The sequence below is a fragment of the Tenrec ecaudatus genome, chromosome 1 (assembly GCF_050624435.1).
Source record: "Tenrec ecaudatus isolate mTenEca1 chromosome 1, mTenEca1.hap1, whole genome shotgun sequence".
NCBI classification, from domain to species: Eukaryota; Metazoa; Chordata; class Mammalia; order Afrosoricida; family Tenrecidae; genus Tenrec; species Tenrec ecaudatus.
Genome location: NC_134530.1, coordinates 156,357,777 through 156,383,516, shown reverse-complemented (window position 1 = coordinate 156,383,516; position 25,740 = coordinate 156,357,777). Strand labels below are relative to the sequence as shown.

Sequence of the window (25,740 nt, the reverse complement as noted above, 5' to 3'; positions counted from 1 at the left end):
GTTTTTCACCTCAGATGACTAAACTGCTTGTTAATAAACTTTTCCTTGGTTGTCGCTTGAAGTCTTACTCTTGTTCTTTGTTATGGGACCGAAGACCCTTTGCCTCAGTACCCCATCCTCTGAACTGAAGCATAGCCCTCGGTCGTCTCATGTTTCTCATCCTGTAACGGGCTCTTCCTCAGGCAGAGCAAGCCTGTGGTCCCCCAGCTCATTTTCTATGGGTGGGTAGTCTGTGTCAGATTCCACCAGTCCACACCCTTGAAGTCTGCTCCACTCTTAGGATTCTTGGCACGGCCTTTCACACCCATGCTTTACCGGGCTCTCCATCATCTTTAAACTCTTTTTACTGCCCTTGCTTGCTCTAACATTTTTCTTGATTAAGCTCTTTATTTTGGGATAATTATAGGTGCCCATATAGATGTGGGAAATAGCAGAGAGATCCTGCAAACGCTTTACCAGTTTTACCTAGAGGTAACGTCTGGCAAAATGATGGCACGATAGCACAACCAATGAGTGGTACACCGAATAACACAGTTGCTGTCCTGTTCGGACCCCCAGGTCCCTTCTCCTTGTCATTCCCGCATCTCTTAGACGCTCCTCTCCTCTCCTCTCCTCTCCTCTCCTCTCCTCTCCTCTCCTCTCCTCTCCTCTCCTCTCCTCTCCTCTCCTCGCTGTTCTCAGGCTTGAACTCGGTGTCCCAGCAGCGTAACCGTGTCAGAGTGCCAGCAGCTCTTAGGTTCTTTCTGACACGGTGGCTCAGACCTCACGTTGTCAGTTTCTCAGAGTGGCAACTTGCATTATTCCATAAATCACTTGCCCGTTCTAAATATCATGTGGCTGGCTTAAGGCGGCCTTAAAATCCCTCAAGGGCTGGGTCTGCTAGGAGCTCTACTGTGCCTCAGTTTCAGGAAAGTCACCTGATGGCAGGGAGTAGGCGGGGGCTGGTGGTGTCCTCCTCCTTTCAGACGTAAGCTTTCTAATCAGGCACTTTCTCCCAAAAGGACAATTCTGCACCGAAGACGTAGATGAATGTCTGCTACAACCCAATGCCTGTCAAAACGGGGGCACCTGTACCAACCGCAACGGCGGCTACGGCTGTGTGTGTGTGAACGGCTGGAGTGGGAATGACTGCAGCGAGAACATCGATGACTGTGCCTTCGCCTCCTGCACTGCGGGCTCCACCTGCATTGACCGCGTGGCCTCCTTCTCTTGCATGTGCCCAGAAGGAAAGGCAGGTAAGGACAACAGGAGAGAGCCGGGGACCAGGGAAGGATGGGCAAGTAAGGGTCAGGGCTGCTGCTTCCCTGGCATCCTAACAGCGGTGTGTTTTGAATGACCATCTTTAGGATTACCTCACTCAAGACTGTCCTTGTGGAAATGTAACCTGCCCGCCAGAGTGCTGAGTTAGTCTTCTCCCTTAGGCCTTTCCCACTCTGTGTGCCCCAGTTTTTCATTCCACGAAGAGAAAGGCAGTAACTATGATCGTTTTGAGGTATCCGTTGAGATCTCAGGTTGAAAAGCAGCACAGAAATGAGAGTGACTCATAACTGGATCAGGTACTTACTCTTCAGAAGGGAGCATCCATTTTTCTCAGAAGGAGTTGACAAGAGAGCAGTGTGTAAGTGCATTCCAGCCCTCAATGTCTATGAAAAAATGACTCTCAGGGCCGGTTTCTACAAAATACACAGTTAGCATTTCCCCAGTCTCCGTCAGTTTGACAGCGTCTAGTTCTTGGAGTAGGGAATCCGTGGGCGGAGGACCATGTGGAAGAATATAGCTTCAGTTGAAAGAATGTTCCTCCCAGAAATTTTGAAATGTTATACCTTTCCCAAAGCCCCACCTCCAGCTTTGGGAAGGGAGCCCTAGCTACCTGCTCGTAAGCTAATTGCAGACTGGAAAATCCAGTTCCCGTGTGAACTAGGCAGAACCTAGGCCTGCTGATCGCTTCGGAGTCCGGTGGGCAACAGAGCCAGGGACGCTGGAACTCTAAACAGGCTGCTTTCAGAAATGGCTGGTGACGGCCAGCTGCTTTTTCCTTCTAAGACAAATGCTGACGGCCTTCTGCTCGGCAGGCAGCAGGCTTCTCTTCAATCAAGTTGTACCTCCGGTTTATGAGAAGGGCAGTAGATGAGATCAGATCTCAAACTCCCAGCCGGAGCACAGCTGAATGATGTTTTTGACCTATAGACTTTCACATTAATTTTCCTCTTTAATGAATTTGGAGGTTGTATATTAAAACAAGCAAACTAGCTAACACGCCGAGAAAGTAATTTTTACATATACTGGAAGCAACGTGTTAGAATTTTTTTGAAATTTCTTGACTCAATACTATGTGGTGGAGCCAGGAGAAAAATAGAATAATATTATTTTGAAAAAATTCATGATTTTCTGTATCTCCAAACGTACAAAGGCTTGAGAGATGGTCTGTAGTTAGGTGCTCTCAAACACTGAACTCTGGTCTCTTCAAGATGCACAGACGATAGAGCTTCATGAGTAATAAAACTTTTACGTATGACAAGAGACTTTCTACAAATCCCTGCATTCATAAGTGAGGTTGCCCTGTGTGAATGATTTCTTTTGCCTCTCCATAAGTCATCGAGGCCCCAGTGCTGAGGAGTGTTCTTTATCTGAAATTTAAATGGAACTGGGTATCCTCTTGTTTTCATTTCTAACATCTGGCAACTGTGTTAGAATTCCTCCAGTTACTTGTCTCCTCCTCATTTTTTAGCCTATCGGTGTCTCTACCTGTTTGTGTCTCTGAGTAATTGTGTATATAAACAGAAATATATACATGTACACACATAGTCTGACAAGACATTTCTACATCTGCATTTATATAATCTGTAAATATATCTGTGGGGTACAGAAGAACATACAAGAAACAAAGCTATGAAGACTTCTTTGCCATAACCGAACACCTTGAGAGAATGAGTTGCTGGGCTTGGTAGTTCAGGCCCATAGTGTTTGGGAACATTGAGGTTAAATGGCAAGACATAGCCCCCAAAGACAGTGTTCTACATTCTGCTTTGGTGAGTAATGCCTGGGATGTTGAAAGCTCTTGAGCGGTCATCTAAGGTTCAATTAGTGGTCTCTCTCCCTGTCCAGAAAAAAAAAGAAGAGTGAAGGAAATGGAATACACATGAAAATAATTAGTCCAGTGGACTAACAGACCATACAAACTCCAGCTTCCGGGACCCAGAAACCAGAAGAACTAGATGGTGCCCAGTTACCACTGCGGACCACTCTGAAAAAGATCACAATAGACAGCCTTGGGTAAAATGAGAGAACACTTTGAAACAAAGCTCAGAATTGTAAAAAAGGCCAGACTCACTGGTTGGATAGAGACTGATTGAACCCCTAAGACCATGGCCCTTAGACACCCTTCAAGCCGGAAACTGAACTCCCCTCCTTGGCTTAACTTTGAGCCATACAATGAGCTTGTCTATAAGGTGAACAACGATACCAGAGAAGTATATGTGCCTTGGAATCAACCATTCAAAGTCAAAAGGGCAGCATTTCCCCAGAGACAAGAAGAGATAGGGAGAAAGATGAATGGAAATTGGAAGCAGGGAGAAGTGAGCTAAGGGATACGTTACAATGTGGGAATTCCAATCAGTGTCATGAAACAAAACACGTATGAATTGCTGAGTGAACAATTGATTTGCTCTGCAAGTTACCAAAAAAAAATTTTTTTAAAGAAACGATGTTCCTGAATTTCCTCCCAGCAATAAGCAGTAGAATGAATACAATCGACATGCAAGAAGATTGATAATCGGAAAGTCAGAGCCGAAGTGGGTTTCTTACAGCTCAGGAGCAAGAAGGGGAGCAGCATGTGAGGTGATTCTAGTGTCTCACCTCCCTCCAGCGCATGATTTTGGAGGGTTGGGTCACCAGAGAAAAACACAGAGTTCATATAGCATTTGTGGTGTTACACTAGAAAGAATTTGTTGTTGATCTGAAATTCAAATGGAACTGTCAACCTCTTTTTGTTTTCTAAACATGGTAATGGACACCTCCAGTTTCCTGTCTTCTCCTCGTTTTTTGTCAGCCAGTAGGTGTCTGTCTCTGCCTGTGTGCAGAGGGCATGCCTTGAGATGATCGGGACAGACTCCTACGGTAACCTGCCTCAGCTTTGCTGATGGTCACAGACTGTCCCTGTGGTAGGATCAGGCAAAAGGCAAGTTGCGTCTGAATCTAAACACTGGGTTTTGATCACCTAATCATGAGACATTTTCACGTCCTCTTTCCCCCAACCTGTGACAGGTCTCCTATGTCATCTGGATGATGCATGCATCAGCAATCCTTGCCACAAGGGGGCACTGTGTGACACCAACCCCCTGAACGGGCAGTATATTTGCACCTGCCCACAAGGCTACAAAGGGGCTGACTGCACAGAGGATGTGGATGAGTGTGCCATGGGTGAGTACACATGTAACTGTAGGGCCATATTCAAGCGAGGTCGCCGGTCTGCCCTGTCACACACCCACTCTTTGCAGGGAACTTTTTTCAGCTTAACTCTATATTCCACTCTGGGAATTGAAATGCATAAGTGGTCTGTACTTGACTCTTAATATAAAGCCCTCCCTCAATGACACTTAAATCAAAAGCAGGGTGGGGGTGCGTGAGCGTTGATATTGCCCTAGTCTCATTTCTTTATTGTTTTAATTGGGGAAGGAAAGAGGAAATCGAGACATAGATCACTGAAGGGCCGACCAGCATGCTGCAAGCATCTCCCCTGCCTCTGTAGCCCACGTTTGTTGAAACTCTCCCAAAAGCTTTGATCCTAGTAATTGGTGCTGTGTGTTCCAGCCAACAGCAACCCATGTGAGCACGCGGGGAAATGCGTGAACACAGATGGCGCCTTCCACTGCGAATGCCTGAAGGGCTATGCAGGGCCTCGCTGCGAGATGGACATCAACGAGTGCCACTCAGACCCCTGCCAGAACGATGCCACCTGCTTGGATAAGATTGGCGGGTTCACATGTCTGTGCATGCCAGGTAAATGGGGGGTCAAGGGAGGGGGACTTCTCTACACTACGCATAGCAGGACACGTGGTCATTCATAGCAATCCCCTAACTTCGCCGGCACTGAATTCCCTATGTGCACTGTGAATATTGAAACACATGAATGGCCAGAACCTGACTCCAGGATCCCAGACCAAGAGAATGTCTGAAGCTATATAGATCAATTGAAGCAAGTTGATTACGTCAAAATTCAGAAATGTGAACAGAAAACCCCAGAAGTGATTACTAGTACTTTTACTGAAGTACTCTTTGGTTTAATGAAGGATTTATTGGAAGAGCACTTTATTTAGCAAGCTTTCCTGATTCTGAATACAGCAGTTCATAACAGTAGCAAAATGACAGTGATGAAGTAGCAACAAAAATAATTTTAAGGTTGGGGGTCACCACAACATGAGGAACTGTATGAAAGGGCCGCGGCATGAGGAAGGATGAGAGCCCCTGCTCTAATACATTGAAAATGTCCTGCCATTCAGTTTATTGGAATTATCTTACCCACAGTTGTGCAAACTCTTGCCAAGTACCCGGAGTGAGGCACATGTTTACTTGTATTTGGGAGCTCTTCTGCAGAGGCCATTTGGGAAAACACACCCAGCTGAGCGGGGTGGCTGCTCTGCCTGCTGCAGGACGCTGGTCTCTCGCAGACAGAAGGCTCCCCAAGCTTGACCCGTACCTTAAGAGCAACAGCAGCCGAGACTCTGCTGGTCTTTGGGAACATAGAGTCAGGACACTTTGTGGCCTGGTGCTACTGTGAAAGTATGGATTGGTCTCTGAGCACATGACACAGCCTTAGTTTGCATCTAGGTCTTACCTGTGTCTTTGGAGGTAATCCTTTGTGATTCACGGATAGTGCAGTTCTCTCCTTTGCCCGGTGTGGCTACTTCCTTTCACCCCCGAACCACCTTTCCCTTCCCAGAAATGTTCCCGCTTGTGGGGGATGTGACCATTTTTGACAAGTGAGTGCTCTTGGCTAGAGTACTCCAGTTCCCCTTGCTGAGTCACTTGTGTGGTCCACTTTGTTCAGGTTTCAAAGGTGTGCACTGTGAGCTGGAGATAGATGAATGTCAGAGCAACCCTTGTGTGAACAATGGGAAGTGTGTGGATAAAGTCAATCGCTTTCAGTGCCAGTGTCCGCCTGGTAAGTGCCCGCCACCTGCCCCTGTTTTCTTTGAAAGCACAAACCCTGCTGAACACAGGGGAGGGAGGAGGGAGTGAACATGTGTGTGGGCCGAGCATGAGGAACTCATTAAAGTGAGTGCTTCGTGATAGGAGTGTGTGTATAAAGATGGGGAGTTTGTTTTAGCTGGTGGACCTTCCAAATCCTTTGTGGCCAGAAGTCCAAGTCTGTTCTTGAATGGACCATGACCTCTCTGTCTGTGTGTATTTCACAGAGTTGATACCTCACCGAAGCCTTGGTAGCAGGCTGTGCAGAATTTCCACCCCGCCCCCATGGGGCATGCTCCTGAAGCCCCTCTGTGAGACTGTTATTTTCAGACATTTCCCCAGTTGATCTAGAAACAGACAACACAAGTCAGTTTCTTCCAAAGCAAGATCTGTCTCCCTTTTCCCTTCCCAAAGCTATTGTGGAGACGCGCCAGATTGTCTGCCGTACACGATGTGTAGCCTTGGCTCAGAGAGAAGGCTCCAGTTGCCTCTCTCGCGGCACTTGCTTGCCTGAGGGCTCCCGGTATGCCCTCTCAGTCCTCAGGGGCTGCAACAGGAAGTGAGATCCCCACCCAGGAGAAACAGGCATAGAAATGCACCCCAGGTGTCTTCGGTGCCCTCTGAGGCGCACAGGACTAGCTCAGTTACCCATTGGGGAGAACAGTTCTCTCTATTGCTGAACTACTGCCAGTCACCAAACCCAACCCATCTTTGGCATCATCCGCCTAATAAAGGAAGACCCAGGAATAACTCTTTGAACTGTGTCACCGATGGCATTTTTCAGGTTTCACGGGGTCAGTTTGCCAGATTGATATTGATGACTGTTCCAGTACTCCGTGTCTGAATGGGGCAAAGTGTATCGATCACCCAAATGGATACGAATGCCAGTGTGCAACAGGTAAGGTTCTGCTCACTTTCACAGCCCCTCCCCCTCCCCATAGGCCCACCTGAGCAACAATTAAGGTGGTGTTACTTTGGCTAGCTGCTCTCTCTGGCTGCTCCACTTACAGGGGCCGCTCTGTCTTCAGGAGAAGGCCCTTCCAGCAGGGATATTTGTGCTGTTTTCACTGTTTCCTGCCACAGCATCTGCCTCACCCTGCACACAAGGATGGCCTGGCTGGCTTGTTTCCACGTGGTGCCCCTGTCTTTCTGGGACAGAGTTTGGCAACAGTGAGTTTCCAGCTGGCTTGACTTACTCCTTTGAGAAAGGGCAGACTTCCAGTTAAAGCTATTTTTTCTACTGAAGCTTCTCTGCAGGAGGCTTGTCTCTGTGTGTCTTGAAGCAAGTGGCTGAACAAAGACTGAGAATTGTAAGCACCGCTAGTGTGTAAGTACCAGGTTTTGTGCGTAAAAGACAACTAACGCCGCTGAGAGTCAGGTGTATAACATTAGGAGAGAGCGCTCTGGCTGTGAGTGTCTGCTGCCCTTTCCTGACTTTAGCTGCTTGTTCACAAATAGTCTGTGTCTTTGGAGCTGAGGCCTCATTTTGCACTTGGGAGGTGGATTTGAATCAGCCCATCGTCCCCTACTACATACACATCCGCTCTGCCCAGGCCTGTATTCTAGAGACCAGCTAGACTTTAAATTACATTTGTAGAAAAGGTGAATTCACCATTTCTTCTTTCTCTGACTGCTCGAGAGAGAAAAGAACTTATATCTTCAAAACATTATCTTATTTTAGTGGGAAAAAAGGGATTCTTTAAGTATTTTAAGTATCACGTGCATGATTTCCCTCTGACCACAGGAAGACAAATTTGTTCCCATAAACCAATGCAGACAATGGGTATTTCTCGGGCCTTGGAAGCCCAAGGTCTCGTAGAACTGCCCAGACTGGGCCACGTTGAGGTGCCACCCGGCTTCCCTCTCTTTTCTTCAAGAATTGGCTCTGCTTGAGGAAGTTCCATCATCCTGTCTTCCACTAGTCAGATTCTTCCCTCCTGGAGCATAACGATCAAAGACCTTGAACTTGAATTTTAAAAAGAGAGGTGTGTTGACACCTTTTGGTGAAGGTCTAAAGTTAGTCCACTGATGCCTCTGATTGCTCCTTTCCTTCTTAATATGCATAACTGGCTCGTTTTCATCTTACTGAGCCCGTGTTCATGAAAACCGTCGTATGTGCAGATCACTGTGGGAAGAGAAAAAGGAAATACAGAAAAGCTCTTTGTTGTCCTTGGAATTGGGAAGATAAAATACATAAAACCATATGTGGCACTCGGCACCCATGGAAAGGAGCCCTGGTGGGGCCGTGGTTGCACCGGCTTGCAATTCGCGTGGTCGGCAGTGGGAAACCACCAGCAGCTGCTTGGGGGAAAGACTAGGCTTTCTCCTGCCGCCGTCAACAGTTAACGGTCTGGGCGGGGGGGAGGCGGGGGGCGGGGGAGGCGGAGCTCTCCAGGAGTCAGCACGGACTCAATGGCAGCGGGTTTGGTGTGTTTGGATATGTCGAATTTGGTAAGAAAAGGGATATACCGGCAAACAGAAAGCGTTGTTAGTCACCGAAACCCAATGAATGAGCCCGAAAGTTATTTGCACAATACAAATTTGATTGGCAAAACTTTAATCACAACTCTTCAGTCTTCACTTTACAAATGGCAAGCTCTACTCTGCGTCATGAAGTCCAATAAACCGCGTGAGTGGTTTTAAGAAATGGGAGGAGTGTTGGTAAACACTGGTGCAGTGGCTGTAGTTTGTTCCGATATGAGGTTTTCTGCCTTAGTTTATGAGTCCTTGTGAAATTCTTTCCAAAGGTTTCACAGGTGTGTTGTGTGAAGAGAACATAGACAATTGTGACCCCGATCCTTGCCATCACGGCCAGTGCCAGGATGGTATTGATTCCTACACCTGCATCTGCAACCCGGGATACATGGGCGCCATCTGCAGCGACCAGATCGACGAGTGCTACAGCAGCCCCTGCTTGAACGAAGGCCGCTGCATCGACCTGGTCAATGGCTACCAGTGCAACTGCCAGCCGGGCACATCAGGTAAGCCCACTCTGCTTACGTGGGACGTGGAGTGTTCACTGCTTCTCAGAAACAATTTGCAGAGGTGTCTCCGCCCTTCTTGGCATACCTTCAGACACCTAAAAAATAGCCCTGACTCTGAGAAACACAGCTACCGTTACAGGTAAACATAGCGCAGCAGCACATGGGTCCACCCAGCCTAGAACTTAGGGACAGTGCTTTGCAACCTGACGATTTCCTGAGTATGTGTCTCGTTTTGCATTTTAAATCATTTGGGGGGGTGCTCAGAGAGCTCTTATCACAATCCATACATTCATCCATTGTGTCAAGCACATTTGTACATTTCTTGCCATCATCATTCTCAAAACATTTGCTTTCTACTTTAGCCCTTGGTCTCAGCTTCTCATTCTCCCCCCTCCCTCCCTTCTCCTCTCTTCCTCACGAATGTTTGATAATTTATAAATTTTTTTTCCATGTCTTACACTGACTGATGTCTCCTTTCACCCACTTTTCTGTTGTCTGTCCCCCCGGGAAGGGGTTATGTGCAGATCATTGTGATCGGTTCCCCCTTTATCCCCCCACCTTCCTGTTTTTTTCAAAGGTGGCATATTACTTCCAAAAATTTGCAATTATGATTTAAGGCTTAAAAACGCTCTTTGCTTTGTGACTTGATTTGGTTTTCCGTTTTATTTTATCCATCACCCCAGATTCATGAAGATTGAATGAATCTTCTTCTCTCCCAAACGCACCTCTCTTTTTCAGCAGTCTGACCCTACTTCAGAATCCCATTCCTTTAATGTGACGCTTTTCTTCTGCCTCTTGTCTCCGGTGGTGCCTCCGGCTGTTTGGGGGCCTCTAAAGGCGGGAGCTGCCCTGCGGCACCACAGAAGTCTGTCCATTAGGATGCAGAGCCGCCATTTCCCAGCCCCGGAGTTCATGGCCATCCCCGGACCCCAGCTGAATGACCGATTGTCAGTTGTGAGGGCATGTTCCTCCTTTTGGGGGAGCGTGGGGCTCTTTTCCCCAGCCACAGTGTTTCACAGGTTTCAGTGGATTCTGTTTTACTTATTAGATGAATAATCATTGTCACAACTCTGGTTAATGGACAGAGAAGTACTATTTGTTAGATCAAAGAACATGCATTAGTGGAAGATTAACCCATGTGTGGCTTTGTTAGAAGGGACCCTTCCAATACAAGGGAGTGATTTATTGGGACCACATTCAGGATTTAAGGAAAATGGCCTGTGTATGGGGGCAAAGGTGGGGGAGGTGGTTAGATGCCCTCATTTTATTTTGTTATTTCCAAACCCATTTCTTCAAACTTGTCAAAGCCCTGGTCTTCATCCAGCACCTCATACATGCCAAGTGTGAAAACAAAGTCCTTTTTGAGTTGCTCAAGCATATGAAAAACATCCCATGCCTTCACAGCTGAAAATGCTGCCCCCTCCCCACGTTTAGATAGCTCGCTAACAGCGCTGAATAGATCTTTGTGAAACCTTCCAAAAGCAATTTGCTTCCGGGCTGGTCCCCAGACATGAGAAATTGCAGTCCGAAAAGAAATTTGAGAGATTTACAAGCAATTGAATGGACGCCTTTAGAATAGAAGGGCTGTTTTAGGCTTTGCTATCATTCCCAGTATAAGAAACATGCTGGAAAACGGGTGAGTGGTGGGTTGGCAAGCACTTTGTTTTCTCTGGGATTGTATCATCATTCCAGGGTGTCTCAGGTGTGTTCCCCAGGGGAGGAGAGAAGGCAGGGTTTAAAAAGCTGTCACTGAAAAAAGGCAAAAAGTGATTCTGAGTGATTGCAGGCAGCATGGAGAAGGGAGGCCCTGCGTGCTGTTTGGAGAATTAAAGCACAGAGATGCAGGCGGCTGAAAGAAATGTCAAACCGTCATGGGTGAAGAAAGAAGGTCCGTGTTCCAGGGGCTTGGGTGGGTGAGAGGGTCTGTTAAAGGACTCTTGGTAAATAGACTCTTGCATTCTAGAGTGAAAACCAGGGTCCATGGAATCCGTTCCCCCTTTCCACCCCACCCTCCCTCCACCCTCCCAGTATCACCACTCTCAGCACTGGTCCTGAAGGGTTCATTTGTCCTGGATTCCCTGTGTTTCCAGTTCCTATCTGTACCAGTGTACATCCTCTGGTCTAGCCAGATTTGTAAGGTAGAATTGGGATCATGATAGTTGCGGGGGGTGGGGAGGGGAGCATTTAGAAACTAGAGGGGAAAAAATAAAAATAAACTAGAGGAAAGTTGTATGTTTCATCGTTGCTATACTGCACCCTGACTGGCTCGTCTCCTCCCTGTGACCCCTCTGGGGGACAGACAACAGAAACATGGGTGAAGGGAGATGGACAGTGTAAGATATGACAAAATAATAATAATTTATAAATTATCAATCGTTCATGAGGAAGGGGGAGTGGGGGGAGGGGAAAAATGAGGAGCTGTTACTAAGGGCTCAAATAGAAAGCAAATGTTTTGAGAATGATGATGGCAACAAATGTACAGATGTGCTTGACATAATGGATGGATGGATGGATTGTGATAGGAGTTGTACGAGCCCCCAATAAAATGATTAAATAAAAATTTTAATTGTAGACTTAAGTCCTAATGTACCAACAATCATTAAATAAAAGTGGTGTAAACAAACCAAGTAAAAGAGAAAATCCAGGGTCCGTTTTATAATAGGGTCGATGGCAGGGGTGTTCTTGAGAAGTAGATAGGTTGGGATCTGGTTGGGGGTGTGGGTGGAAGGGATACTCTATAAGCTGCTGGTTGAAAATTGTGGTCTGTTACTCACAGGCTACATAAAGTGCTGTCTACTCCCTGGAATCATGTCTGATGCCACCACGTGCCCAGGATTTTACAAAAGGAAGCTATGCTAAGTAGATTTCTTTGCATTCCAAGTCACAGAAACCACCTGAAGCGAGCTTAACCAAATATTCACCTGAATATTTCCTTTCACCTGAAAGGATCCAGTGATAGCTCATAGAAACAAAACATCTCACAAATCCCAAAGGAGAATTGACCAATAGGTTTTGGGGAGAAGAGCACACAGCAGGGCAGTTTGTAGTCCCAGCACTCAAGATCCACTCACGCGCCTGAGAATCCAGCTACAGAGGTGGAGAAAGACGGACTTTTCTGCCCTGGGGTTTGGAGAGCATCAATTCCTAGGTGAAAGCATGTTGTCGGTCAAGGACTAGACAGCATCCCTAAAGAGAGCCACTTGTACACGAGCAATGTGGGAAGTCCTGTCTCTTTTACAGTTAGAGAGGCAGCATAGTTCACTACTCACAGAAATGCAGAATGGTAAGGTGGCGGGGAGAGGGGGCAGTGGAGCCGGAGAACTAGGCTTCTATCTCAGATGTGTTCTCATAACTGGCACTGTGTGAGTCAGTTATCTCATCTATTAAATGGGTGTAACAATTAGATTTGCATTTTGTGTTCATAATCATACTTCGATAAATTATTCCTGGCATGTGATTGGTAATAAACACTAATATAAAATTAAGTGAAGGTTAATCATAGCAACTTGCCCTATAAGTTTTTTCTTCATTTACATGATTATTACCAGGTTTTATTTTCAAATGTTTGATACTACAAAGGTATTTTTCTGATACTCAAAACTATCACTGAATTCATATTAAGTAATTAAATACCTTTTTACATCTGGAATAATGGCCATAGTCATGGTTGATAAATACCTACTATTTAATTCTCCATATCTACCATTCAACCCATGTTTTTTATAACCAAACTCTCCCATTTATTGAGGGACTAGACCCAGGAGTTCAAACTACAAAGTTAACTCACTGCCATCGAGTCTATTTCAACTCTTGGTGTGACTCTGTAGGACAGGATACAGAGAAGTACTGCCTCTGTGAGTTTCCAAGACTAACTCTTTAGCCTCATTTTTTGCTCTTGGAGCAGCTGGTGGTTTCAAACTGCTGACCTTGGTGGTTAGCAGCCCAAGGCCTGACCACAATGCTACCAGGGCTCCTCGGACTCTGTAAAGCAGCACAATTCATAAAAATTTGTCCTGAATTTTGGCCCTTACCAGCAGCAATAATCTATCAAGCTTATAGTGGTTGGCACAAATACCTTAAACTTCTGTTTTCAAATTGAAAGCTCAGATTTTTCTCCTTGGCAAAGATAGTATCGGTTGTTTTCTTTGAAATGGTCACTTTACTTTGTTCCTTAATGTCTGCCGTTATCCTTAATAGTGCCCCTGAGTGGTACAATGAACTAGCTCCTTCAGCTGCTAACCAAGAGGTCAGAGGTTTGAGCCACCCAGAGGCTCTTGGAAGAAAAGCCTGCTTTTCTCTAAGCTTCTCTAAGCTCGGCCATTGAACTCCTTGGGAGCACAGTTGTGCTTGGACACACCCAGGGTCTCCACAAATTGGAATCACTCAGTGGCCGCCACTGCTGGCACTGGTAGCGTGAATCACCAGGTCTGTCAGTTAGTCATTCTTTCCATTCAAGTGGGGTTCCCTGGAAAAGAGCAGGTGTTTCAGCTTGCAACTCCAACAAGCCTGCGCTCACTTCTGGACACAGCTCTACTTTGGCATGGCTCTCATTCCATGTGTACTCAGCACTGAGTTTTCGTTGTAAAATAGCAACTGCTTCCTGTGTCCATTTTTCAAATAGTTTTATTGGCATATAGTTCTTCTATCATACAAATTAACTGTCCATAGTAAGAAGATTTGCACATTTGTGGCCACAGTCAAGTTCAGAACATTTTCTTCTCATGCTCGTTGTTGTTAGCTCCCTATCCCGCCCCCCGGCCTCCCCTCCACTTCCATGCTCCAGTTACTGCCTGTAGACCTACCTGTCCTGGGTTTCACATCGCCAAGGCCGCTCTTGAGTGAGACTGACCCAGCCAGTGCCTGGTGGTGAAGTCACTGCCTTGATTCATGCTAAGATGTCATTGTTCTTGTACCAGCAATGAGAATGTCAACATGGTACAAGAGGAAATGAATAACTATTAATAACAGTATTATTAAGAAAGTCATTTTGACCTCACAATTCCCTGGGCAGGGTCTGGAGCATCCTCTAGAGCCCATGGTCTACACTGTACTCTGGGAGCTCCTACTTTATGGTACCCGCTGTTGTACATGTCCTAATGCACACAGTATTTGTATTTAGGTATCCTGTAGCGTGGCTTGTCTTTGCTTTTATCTTTGCAGGGACTAACTGTGAGATTAATTTTGATGACTGTGCAAGTAGTCCTTGTGTCCATGGGATCTGTAAGGATGGCGTTAATCACTATAGCTGTGTCTGCTCACCTGGATTCACAGGTCAGTGCTCTTTTTTAGTAGGAGACCCACTCATTCAGTCTCTTTGTTTTAGGAGAACGGCGTCTAAGAGAAAATTACCTCCCCAGTATCTCCTCGTTTGTGCATCGCTCTATCTGTCTGGAGATTAAATGTCTGCTTTCATGTTTCCTGAATCGGTTTTGTGCTCACAGGACTGTTCCTAAACTGAAATATGGCAATGGTCTATGACGTAGGGTTTTAGACCATAGGTTTAACACTACACAAAGAACTCCCAGTCAGCTCTTGAGTTTCCTTCTGTTCTTAAGTTATAGCACTTTCAAAGCCAACTCTGTTTTCTATGGGGAATGGCCAAACTTTTACAAACTCCCTATGGAAAAACTCACGTCTGTTGGGAATTTCTTCTCGAGAGTTTGTTAGAACGGGTCAGGACTTTGGAAGACCAACTGAATTTGGCTATCACAAATGACTGTGACGTACTGGAGAAAGCAAACCCTCAGCTAGTAAAAGGCAGCAGTTGGCTCTGGATCAGCGGTTCTCAGCCTTCCTAATGTCATGACGCTTGAATACAGTTCCTCATGTGGTGGTGACCCCCCAACCATAACATTATTTTCGTTGCTGCTTCATAACTAATTTTGCGACTGTTATAAATCGAGCGACCCTGGGAAAGAGTCATGACCCACAGGTTGAGAACTGCATGCTCGGGATGCTTTTTGACATCATCATTTCAAAAAATTCAGAGTGGGGAGGGTCATCACATGTTAAAAGTGATCAAACCAAATTCATGCCGTGTTGAATCCGACTTACAGCAACCCTATAGGACAGAGTAGAACTGCCCTCTACAGGTTCCGGGGGCTGTAAACCTTTACAGGAGCAGAAAGTCTCCTTTTTCTCCCACAAGGTGACCAGTAGGTTCAAACTGCCATCTAGCAACCCAGTGCGAACCCCACTACCCCACCAGGGCTCCTATGAAAATGGCCAGAGGCTAACAATTGTGGTGGTACTAAAAGGGGAATTCTCTCTGCTCCCCAAGAAGACTGGGGAGACCCAGAGTCTTGTGAGTTGACTTCCTAAATTATGAACAGCTGGAGCATTGTCATGTGCAGGCATGCACGCCATGCACGCTCTCTCACAAAGACACACACTCTCCCCCACGTCTCTGGTCTCTCTTTCGTTGTTAATACTCTTGTGATTATCTTCTATACTCCTGATCAAAAAGGACCAGAAACTGGAGGAAGCCTACATTTGTTAACAGCATCTTCAGTGGGCATACGCTGTCTGGCCTGTTCTGCTGGTACCCTGCCACCGTGCCTCACAAAGCAGCATTAACACACCGTGCTACCCTGTAATGATTGCCTTCTGGTAGTTTGTGAGGACTTCACTCTGAGCTATTAAAACAAGGATGCTTTAAAAGGCATCTCGGGCTGACTGGTGATTGTCAGCCCTTTGCTTGCTGAGGATTTTCTTCTTGCAGCTTGTCACAGTCATTTGTGTTCTGATGGACGTAAGCATGCCCACTTGAGAGGAATGCCTGTGGTCCACGTTGAATCACAATAATCTGTTCAGCAGATAACCCGTAAGCCTTCGTGTGTAGGACTGTGTGCTACTGCAGTGGCCAGATGTACGTTTGGGTTTAGAAACGTGTGACCCCCAGAGTAAGTGGTGGTCAGCTGAATCCGTCAAAATCCTTGCTAACCAGGATGAGGGGCACATCATGGTTGACCGGGTCAGGAGAGAATAGGGAACATTCTTTTTATGAAGGGCTCATTTTAAGGCGGGCACTGAGGTGTATGCCTTTGTTGAAGCTTTCACTATTTGAAAATGCGTCAAAGCTGTGCATCATGCTTTCTGTGCATAGGCTTCTTCCAGCTTAAAGTCATCCAGCAACAGTGGCAGCCAAGCATCGACAGGGAGCTGCCAGTTCAATCTGGGTTCTGAAGACGATGTGGAACAAGGGATGTCATTGTTACTGTCAGTTGGATGTTGAGTCAAAGCAAAGAATGACGGAACGACATTTGCATGCACTTCATTGATATGCAAAAGCCTGTGACCTGTGGGGACCCCAATAAACTGTGGATAACCTTGAGAAGCATAGAAACACCAGAACACTTCATCGTGCTCACTTGGAACTTGTATATGGATCAAGTGGCAGTTGTACAAACAGAACAAAGGAGTTACTGCATGGCTTAATATCAGGAAAGGTGTGCATCAAGGTTTTAGCCCCTCCACATACTTGTTCAATCTGTATACTGATGAAATCATCAGAGAAGCTGGATTGTATGAAGTAAAATACAGCCTCAGGAGTGGAAGAAGGCTTATTAACACCTGCAATATGCAGATGACACAACCTTGCGTGCTAAAAGTGAGGAGAACTGGAGGCACTTGCTGATGAAGATCAAGGATTGTAGCCTTCGATCTGGCTTACAACTCAATGTAAGGAAGACCAGGTCTTCACAACTGGATGAGTAGGTAACATCACGATCAATGGAAAAAAGATTGAAGTTGGCTATGATTTTGTCTTACTTGGATCTACAGTCAATGCTCATGGAAGCAGCAGTCAAGACAGCTACAGATGTATTGTATTCGGTAAATCTGATGCTGCACAAGTCCTCTTTAGAGTACTGAAGAGCACGGATGTTGTTTTGAGGACTAAGGTGCGCCCAACCCAAGCTATGGCATTCTCCACTGCATCACGTACGTGTGAGAGTTGGACATTGAATACGGAAGACCGAAGAAGAGTCAGTGCATTTGAACTGTCGTGCTAAAGACAAATAGTGAAAGTGCCATGGGCTACTAAAAGGGCAAGCCAATCTGCATTGGAAGAAGTAAGGGCAGCGTGCTCCTTAGAGGCAAGGATGGCAAGACTTCATCTTACACACTTTGAATATTTTGCCAGGAGAGATCAGCCCCTCGTGAAGGGCATCATATGGTAAAGTAGAGGGGTGGTGAAAAAAAGGAAGGTCATTGACAAGATGGATTGACACAGCGGCTGCATCACTGGGTTCAGGCATAGGGACACATGGGAGGATAGTGCAGGATCATGCAGTGTTCCGTTCTGTTGTGCATAGGGTCGCTGAGTCAGAGCTGACTCGATGGCAGCTAACAACAACACCAACAAGGTATGTGCTTAGTGATGGCTTTGTTGCTATCATTAAGATCCCTGTGGTATTGATAAGAATGGAAAAGCTTAGGAAGGTTAACTCAAGTCACTAATGCACTATAGCCAGGAGACCTGCCCATAGCACAGGACCAATGCACTGAGCAGCATAAGGGGTGCCGGTTGTGGTTTCTTCTGGAATCTGCTCAGCCTTCCACTGGACCTTCTGTTTTTTTTGGAAATGCCAGCAAACCAGGAAGGTCAAGAAGGGAGGACACAGGCTAAAAATATTCTAAAATAAACTGAAGGTGTAGCATGAAAGTACATAACCAAGAAATGGCATGTTTTGGTTACTGGGTGGTGCCCTGTTGTGGGAACTGTCTCAGTGTCTGGGAGTGCTTTTATTTATCTACCTACTGCCAGCTGCTGAAAACATTAGCGATGCCTTTGGTATACATACTTATGAGCAATAAATGCAGCATTTTATTCACTCTCTTTTAAAATTTTTCTTTGATGGTTATTCTGTTTACTATTTTTACAACAGCTTGGCAGGATTTGAAAGAATTTGGTGTTTTTTTATTTTTTAAACTACAGTATCTATTCTACCAGAGCCACTTTACATTGACTGATTGAATGGAAAAGTGAAAAGTGACATGTTGTTCCTATAAACTGCTCTTCAGTTTTATAAAGCACTTTAATATCCAATAATTTGCTGAATTCTCATTACGATTCAAAGCGTAGGTGGTGGTGGTGGTAAATGGTGTGGTGTGTCCTCATATCCAACTCATAGCAGTCCTCCAGGGCAATTGCCCTGCCCAGTAGAAGTTCCATCCCAAGGCTGTCAAAGACTCCAAGGCTGTAATCTTCATGGGAGCAGATCCCCAGGTCTTTTCTCCTGGTGGGCTCAAACCAGCGATCTTTCCAGTTAGCAGCCAAGTACTTAAATCATATCATCCTCCCTCCACAAATGTGGGGGGGGGGAACCAAGAGATAGAACTTGACATATCCCTGATTTCAACTCGTCAAGTCATGGAACTCATTTGCCTATCCTAGAAGACAGGGAGTTCCTCAACCTTCATTTTGGACAGTGGGTAAAATAGTGTCTGGCACAGAGGAAACACTTGTTAAATGTTGAATTAATTGACGGGACTTAAATATGGGACTTTTTAATACAAATTCCAGACTGTGTAGGCTGGGCTAAACTATGCATTCATTCATTAGACATCAATTTATTGATGAACTACTAAAAACATGATCAGCTTCTCATTTCAGTATTTACTGAGGCCAACAAAACACATAGCCTTGTACTAGACAATTATGAAACCTGGTGGAAACGCCTTAAGAAGTAAATAGCTATTTGTTTTGGATTAGGTTGTGCCCCCCAAAAATACATGTTGTAAATCTTAACCCCTGTACCTCTAGTTATAACCCCATTTAGGATGGATTTTCTTTGTTGTGTTAAAGAGGTGGTATTAGTATGGGGTATGTCTTTTTTTATTATTAAGAAAGAGTATATAGCATGTAATTAAAAGGATTGGCCTGATGTAAACAATATCAACTCCCTAGGGCAAAGACCAATAATTCTAAAATAATGTGAAACAAAGAAGGAAGGTGATAGATTTTCAACCTTTTCCAGGACCTCAACATAGCTTTCTGTTGACTGCTTTCAAAAATACTCATGTTGAAGTCATTTCTCAAAACATTTAGGTAGTGTTCACAGCCTCTTTTCTATACTGCTAAGTAGGGCTAAGACACCAGCCTTTTGAGGTGACAGACTAACAAGCAGAAGTTGTAAGGTTTTCTCCATTGTCCTAGAGTGAACCCCAACTCGTGGTGTGACCCCAGCTTTGTCAGAGTAGACCTGTGCTGTACAGGATTTTCAGTTGCTTTTTTTTAAGTTAATAGATTTTTCTTTAGAGATGTTTCAGTGGATTTGACTCCCCAGCCTTCCCTCCCCCTCCCCATTGGTGGGGGTATATCCTAAACCCATGTCTTGAGCTATGAGAAATCAGGTTAAGGAATTTGAGCTGGAGGAAGGACAATGCCACAGGAAGACCTCTAAGAGATTTAGGAACAGAGCAGCAAAAAGAAAGCCCTTTCTCCAGAGCGAGCACCTGCGTTGGAACTTCTGGTCTCCTAAACAGTGAGCAAAGTAACCTGCGTGTTAGAGCGACTCATCTGAAGGTACTTTTGTTACAGCAGCACGAGCTAGCAAAGGCACTTTCACTCCACAGAGTGGCCCGCACACAGAGGGACTTACTAAATGTTCTCTGATAAACATAATTTGAAAATTGAGTTTGGAAAGGACTTTAGAAGCAAGTAAAGGAAACTTGGGGGAATTGACTGCCGAGAAGATGCTCCCAAAAAAGCATCCAGAGTGAAGACCGTTTTCCTCACTCTCCACCAGATGTAGGTTGAGGGCAGCTCTGTAGTCTCAGAGCCGCCGTTCATATTTTAGGCAGACATCTGAAAACACTAGAGGCTGAGGAAATGGGATTTTAAAATAACTTGTTAATAAAACACTTAGGAAAACAGCAGCCACTAGCAGATTATGGGTCTTTACCACAGGAACCACCAATAATGGTTTTCAGAGCGATGGAGGGTGAAGAAATGTTAATACCCATATTTTAAGGGTGTGTGTGTGTGTTTCATTTGGAATTTCCTGTACTAAATGCAAGGTTGGTCTTTCTTAAATAAAAATACATGTTGAATCTGAATCAGAACATTGTGCTCTTTGAAATTTATAACTTTCTTCTTAGCAGTTGCTTGTTGCCACTCATGTATAGAATTATGGGTAATTTAAATCTTTTATATGGTTTGGGAATACACAGTTAAAATCTCAATTCTTCAGAACTTATCAAAGTAATTTTCTTAAATAACTGGTACATTTGACTTTATTCAGCTTACAGAAATACCTATCAAGCTTATTTCAACATCTTTTCAAAAGTATGATTTGGGGTATGCCGTAGGCTATATTCATCTCAATTTCCTACATACTCAGTATCTGCAGTGCTATGTGATGAGAAGCCATAATTGTCTAGACCAGATTTTCCCAAACTGTGGGCTTTGGATTATTTGGATTAAAACAATTTTAATTTAGCTTTTTATTCTGATTTGAGTATAAGTTTACAGAGCAGATCGGATTTTTATTCAGCAATTCATACACATTTGTTTCATGACATTGATTATAATCCCCACAGTGTAACAAACAAGCACTCTTGCTGTTTGTATCTTCCCTGTGCGTCCTGTTTTCATCTGTCCTCTCTCACCTCTTCCTGCCTGCTGAGCTTCATGCCTGGGCAAATACTGACCTTTTGATCTCTCGTGGCGAGTTGTTCTAAGGAGCACATACCCCACTGGTATTATTGTTCACCTTATAGGTTTGTCTACTGTTTGGGTGCATGTTGACCCATCAGGATATACTTAGTTCCAGGCCTGAAGAGTGACTAAGGGTCATGGTCTTGGTAGTCCCACCAGTCTATTTGAACAGCAAAGTTAGTCTTACTTATGATTTTGAGTTTTGGACCCCCATCCTGTTCGGGACATTCTGTTGTGATCCGTGAGAACAGTTGACAGTGGTAGCCAGGCACCATCTGTTTCTGGTCTAAGGTTCGTGGAGACGGAGATCTGCCTGGTCCATTAGGCCTTTGGTTTCCTCACTCTTCTTTACTCTGGACAGTGAAAGATCCATGGTGGCCTTGATGTCCCTGGGACTGTGGTCTTGAGCCTCCAGGCCAATGCCACATTCCTCAAGGTGTTTGGTTACGTCTAAGAAGTTTGCATGCCTTTGCCCGTTTGCTCAATTATATACTTGGTTATATTTACAGTATACACACATATTGTCTACTAAACCTACACATGGTCATGAATGTAGTCCCTTTATTCTACTTATACCTGTTCATCTTGCCTGTCTGCCTATATGTCCACTCGTACGGTAATGTTTATTACTGATAATGTAGGATTGTGCATGATCGTATTTACCTTTGTTGTCAGTAACCCTTGTGCACTTTCTGTGTCTTCCTTCTCTGGAGTTACATTGTGTGTGCTCATCAGCACCTTACTGTATGTTGTCTCTCCCTTCACCCAGATTAATATGTGTCTAATGTCTAGTTCAGGAGACCTGGTGTCACAGTGGGTTAAGCACAGGGCTACTAATGAAAGGTCAGTAACACAGCTGTTCTACGGGAGAACCGTTAGGCAGTCAGTTTCCACAAAGGTGGACAGCCTGGCAAATCCTGTCGAACAGGTCTGCTCTGTCCTGCAAAGCAGCTGTGAGTCAAACTCCACGGCAGTGAGGTTGATTTGGGGGGAGGGTTCTCATCTAGTTAGTGATTTTCCTTTCCCTCCCCTCCCAGCTCTGGTAACCATCAAATAACAGTAACCGTTTCTATGACTTTGCATAACGATGAACTCATGCACTATTTGTCCTCTGTGATTGACTGACTTCAGCCATCACGTCTCTCAGAGGCATCCACTTGATGAGGTATTGGAAATTCAGTGTTGTTCTTTAACTCTGCACACTGTGTATGTTTGTTTCCCTCTCATTGCCATTGTGAATAGTGCTACACTGAGCGTAGGTGTATGTATATTAACTTGTGTCCCAGCTCCTACTTCTTTAGGTTGTATCACATTTCTGTTTCCAACTGTGTAAGGAAGTGCCACCGTGGCTGCACCACTCTGCAGTCTCTCCAGCCTCTCACACTCACCAGGCTGTGTTGTTTGCTGCCTTACTTTCTCTTGTTGCTGGGGCGAAATGATATCTCATTGTTTTGATTTCTATCTCTAATGATGAATGATTGTGACCATTTCTTTATGTGGTGGTTGGTGCCTGCCTGGGCGTCGTCTTTGGTGAAGTGTATGTTCATGTCCTCTCTCCATTTTAAAAATGGAGTTGCTTGCCTTTCTGTTGTGGTGGTGTTACGGTTTTCTATGAATTTTTGAGATTAGCCTCTTGTTTAACTTTTCTCCCCTATCTCTTTACTCTTTTGCAGAAATCTTTCGATTCACGTGGTAGTTGAGTTTTAGAAGACCCCCATTGTCTTCTGTTGTTAACTACATGACTACGTGTGATGGTCTTTGTGCTGTACATTAGGGCCCCTACATTTGCTCCTATTTTCTGTCTTTGATGATCGTTATCGTTTCAGGTTTTACAAATAGGTCTGTGTTCTCTCTGGAGTTTGGTTTTATAGGTGTTTTGAGGGGCAAATCTAGTTTCATTTTTCTGCTCATGAATATCCAGTTGTTCCTTCACTATTTACTCAAGATGCTGTCTTTTCCCCGTTCACAGGTGTCAGTCCTTTGTTGAAAATAGGTTTTCCATAGGTGGATGGATTTACTTCTGGATTCTCAGTCCCACGCTCAGCCATATATGTATGATTTATGGATTTACCATTGTCTATATAACTGTATAGTACCAGGACCAGGCTATTTTGCCTAGCATAACTGTATTCGTATATTTTGAAACTGAGAAATGGGAGACTTTGTTCTTCCTTTTCAGTAGTACTTTGTTGTCTGGGGTCTCATTCCTTTCCATATAAAATTAGTGATTGGTTCTATCTCCTCATAGAATCTTATTGCATAGAATGATAATACAGTTGGCATTGCATTATAGCTATAGATTACGTTGAATAGTGCTGACATTTCCACAGTGTAATAGCATGCTATGTGCTACAAATTTGTAAGTCTGTTTTAGTTTCTAATAGCAATGTTTTGTAGTTTTCTTTGAATAAGTCTTTTGTATCTCTGGTCAGCTTTATACCTAAGTGTTTATGGGAGCTATGTAAATTGCATTGTGTTTGTTGATGTAAAGGAATCTGGTTGATTTTTGACTGTAGATCTTGTTCGTACCCTACCACTTTCAAATAGTTTCAGTCATTTTCTTGCTGTGCCTTTGGGGTTTTCTATGTATAGATTCATGTCGTCTGCAAATAGAGGCACTTTCATTTCACTTCCTCCTTCCCAGTTTGGATGCCTATGGTTTCCTGTTCTGACTTCCTTGCCCCGGCTAGGACCTCCCTCTGCTGCAGTGTGGAATAGGAGTAATGATAGAGACGCCTGGCCTGGCACTCATTCAGAAGGGCGTGCTTTCAATCTCTCTCCCTTGAGAATAGTGTTGGCATGCATCCCCTCAAACACGATGGGGAATTTCCCTTCTATTCCACTTTTCACTTCAAATTGTATCAGGAATGATTGTTAGATTTTATTAAGTGCCTTTTCCTCACTAATTGGTATGATCATGTGACTCTGGCTTTTATTATATAGTGGATGGCATTGATTTTTTTCTTTTTAAAATGTTAACATTTCTATTGACACGATTCACACATCATACAATTCTGTGGTTTCAAATATTAAAGAGCTGGACAATCATTACCACAATCAATTTTAAAACATTTTTCCATTATTTTTACATTTTTTTACTATTAGCCCTACTGGCCCCCAACTTCCTCTGCCAGAACCCTAGGAAACTATTAATCTAGTAACTGTTTCTATAGGTTACCCTATCCTGGATTTCACATTTAAAAAAAAGTAGCAAACTAAAGCAGAAAAACCTCAATCAAAAAGAAAGCAGAAAATAATGAAAACTAGAAAAAAATTCAAATGGGTCAAAAAGAAGGGCAAATAATGAGATGTTAAGATTTAACTTCATTATATATGCATTAATCCACTTTCCAGTGAACTCTGCCTGATAGCAAGGCTGTTCGTCTCCCTGGGCACCGGTCAGAGGGGTTCCCCAGAGACGTAAGCTACGTGAGGATGCCACAAAAGGGTTGGGGCCTTCAGTGGCACCCACAGCTTTCTACAACCAGGCGTTCAGAGTGTAAGCTCGAATACAGCTCCCTCCTCGTCTTGACATTGCTTCTTTCCTGCTGTTATGAACCATCCCTACCTACTGGTATGAATCCCACCTGGTTGTAATACACTGTGTTTTTTTGTTCAAGTGTTGGATTCTGTTGATTGGATTTTGTTGAGTGTTTTATATATATATATTCACGAGGAATATTGGTCTTTGAATTTCTTTTTTTAATGCAAGCTTGGCCTGGCTTTGGTAGCAAGGTTATGCTTGCTATATCACATAAACTGAGGAGTATCCCATCTTCTTCTATGTTCTTGAATAGTAGAGTTGGTGTCAGCTCATATTTTGAATGTTTGATACAATTATACAGTGAAGTCATCGGGACCAGGGCTTTTTTCCCTTAAAATATGAGTTGCTGGCCCAATCCATTACAAGCGATGATAATGGGCCCTAGGAATCTTCATTTAAAACAAGTGACCCTTTTTTTGCACTTTAAAATTTGGGAGTCCCTGGTCTAGAGTGAGAAAGCTTGAACTGTTTTCTAGCTCGTCAGAGGACAATCACGTATGTTTGGTGGACTCTGTGCATTCAGTACGGAGAACAGATTCATACAACTCTAAAAATGAAGTTACCTTTTCTATTTAACAAATTGGATCAGTAAATTAATAGTTCAGTCTCTAAGCATATATATGTAGGCATATAAGAGCTTGAATAACTAAAACAGTGAATTCTTGGCAAACCAGCGGAAATCTGCGGTGAAAAGAGTTTCTCCGAGGGCTCGGAGAATAGTGTCTTTGATCCCATTTGATAGCTCCTTTTAAAGCCTTGTGAAGTTTCCCCATCTCTAAGGTAAAGTGAAGGAATAAATATAAAGTCAAAATGCTACAACCCTGCTCTAGTATTTCATTAATTTCCCTTAATTGATGTGTAGTGCTTCCTCTTTCCTTACCCAGAGCTAAGTGCCTTGGTGTGTTATGCCTTAAATCTTGGCATTTGGTGACCCAGAAACGTTATGCCCTGTGCAGATGAAGAATGTCCACAGAATTTGTCTCATTCTGTGTCTCTTCCCTGGTCATTCTGGATTTTACCGAAGTGAAATGCTCTCCTCCCTCCCTGCAGGGCAGAGATGTAACATCGACATTGATGAGTGTGCCTCCAGTCCCTGCCGCAAAGGTGCGACGTGTATCAACGATGTGAACGGTTTTCGCTGTCTATGCCCTGAGGGACCCCACCACCCCAGCTGCTATTCCCAAGTGAACGAGTGCCTGAGCAATCCTTGCATTCATGGAAACTGCTCCGGAGGCCTCAGCGGGTGAGTAGCTACCATGTATCCATGGTTTCTTACTGATCTTTGTCAAGCCAGCTGGGTTTCAGTACTGGCGTTATCCTGCAGAAACCAGGAATTGGAAACTTGAGCTGTGACTTGGTCGAAG

At 44.5% G+C, this 25,740-nt stretch overlaps 1 protein-coding gene across 2 annotated transcripts in view; it reads left to right on the top strand.

Annotated features, from left to right (window-relative positions):
* Positions 1 to 25,740, top strand: part of LOC142459093 (neurogenic locus notch homolog protein 2) — a 174,998-nt gene that overhangs the window by 114,480 nt on the left and 34,778 nt on the right. For both annotated transcript variants that reach the window (XM_075560299.1, XM_075560309.1), the window contains exons 6-13: positions 1,002 to 1,235; positions 4,264 to 4,419; positions 4,810 to 4,998; positions 6,047 to 6,160; positions 6,971 to 7,084; positions 8,934 to 9,167; positions 14,331 to 14,441; positions 25,427 to 25,619. In XM_075560299.1, the coding sequence (XP_075416414.1) occupies positions 1,002 to 1,235; positions 4,264 to 4,419; positions 4,810 to 4,998; positions 6,047 to 6,160; positions 6,971 to 7,084; positions 8,934 to 9,167; positions 14,331 to 14,441; positions 25,427 to 25,619 (1,345 nt within the window). The remainder of the gene's footprint in view (positions 1 to 1,001; positions 1,236 to 4,263; positions 4,420 to 4,809; positions 4,999 to 6,046; positions 6,161 to 6,970; positions 7,085 to 8,933; positions 9,168 to 14,330; positions 14,442 to 25,426; positions 25,620 to 25,740) is intronic.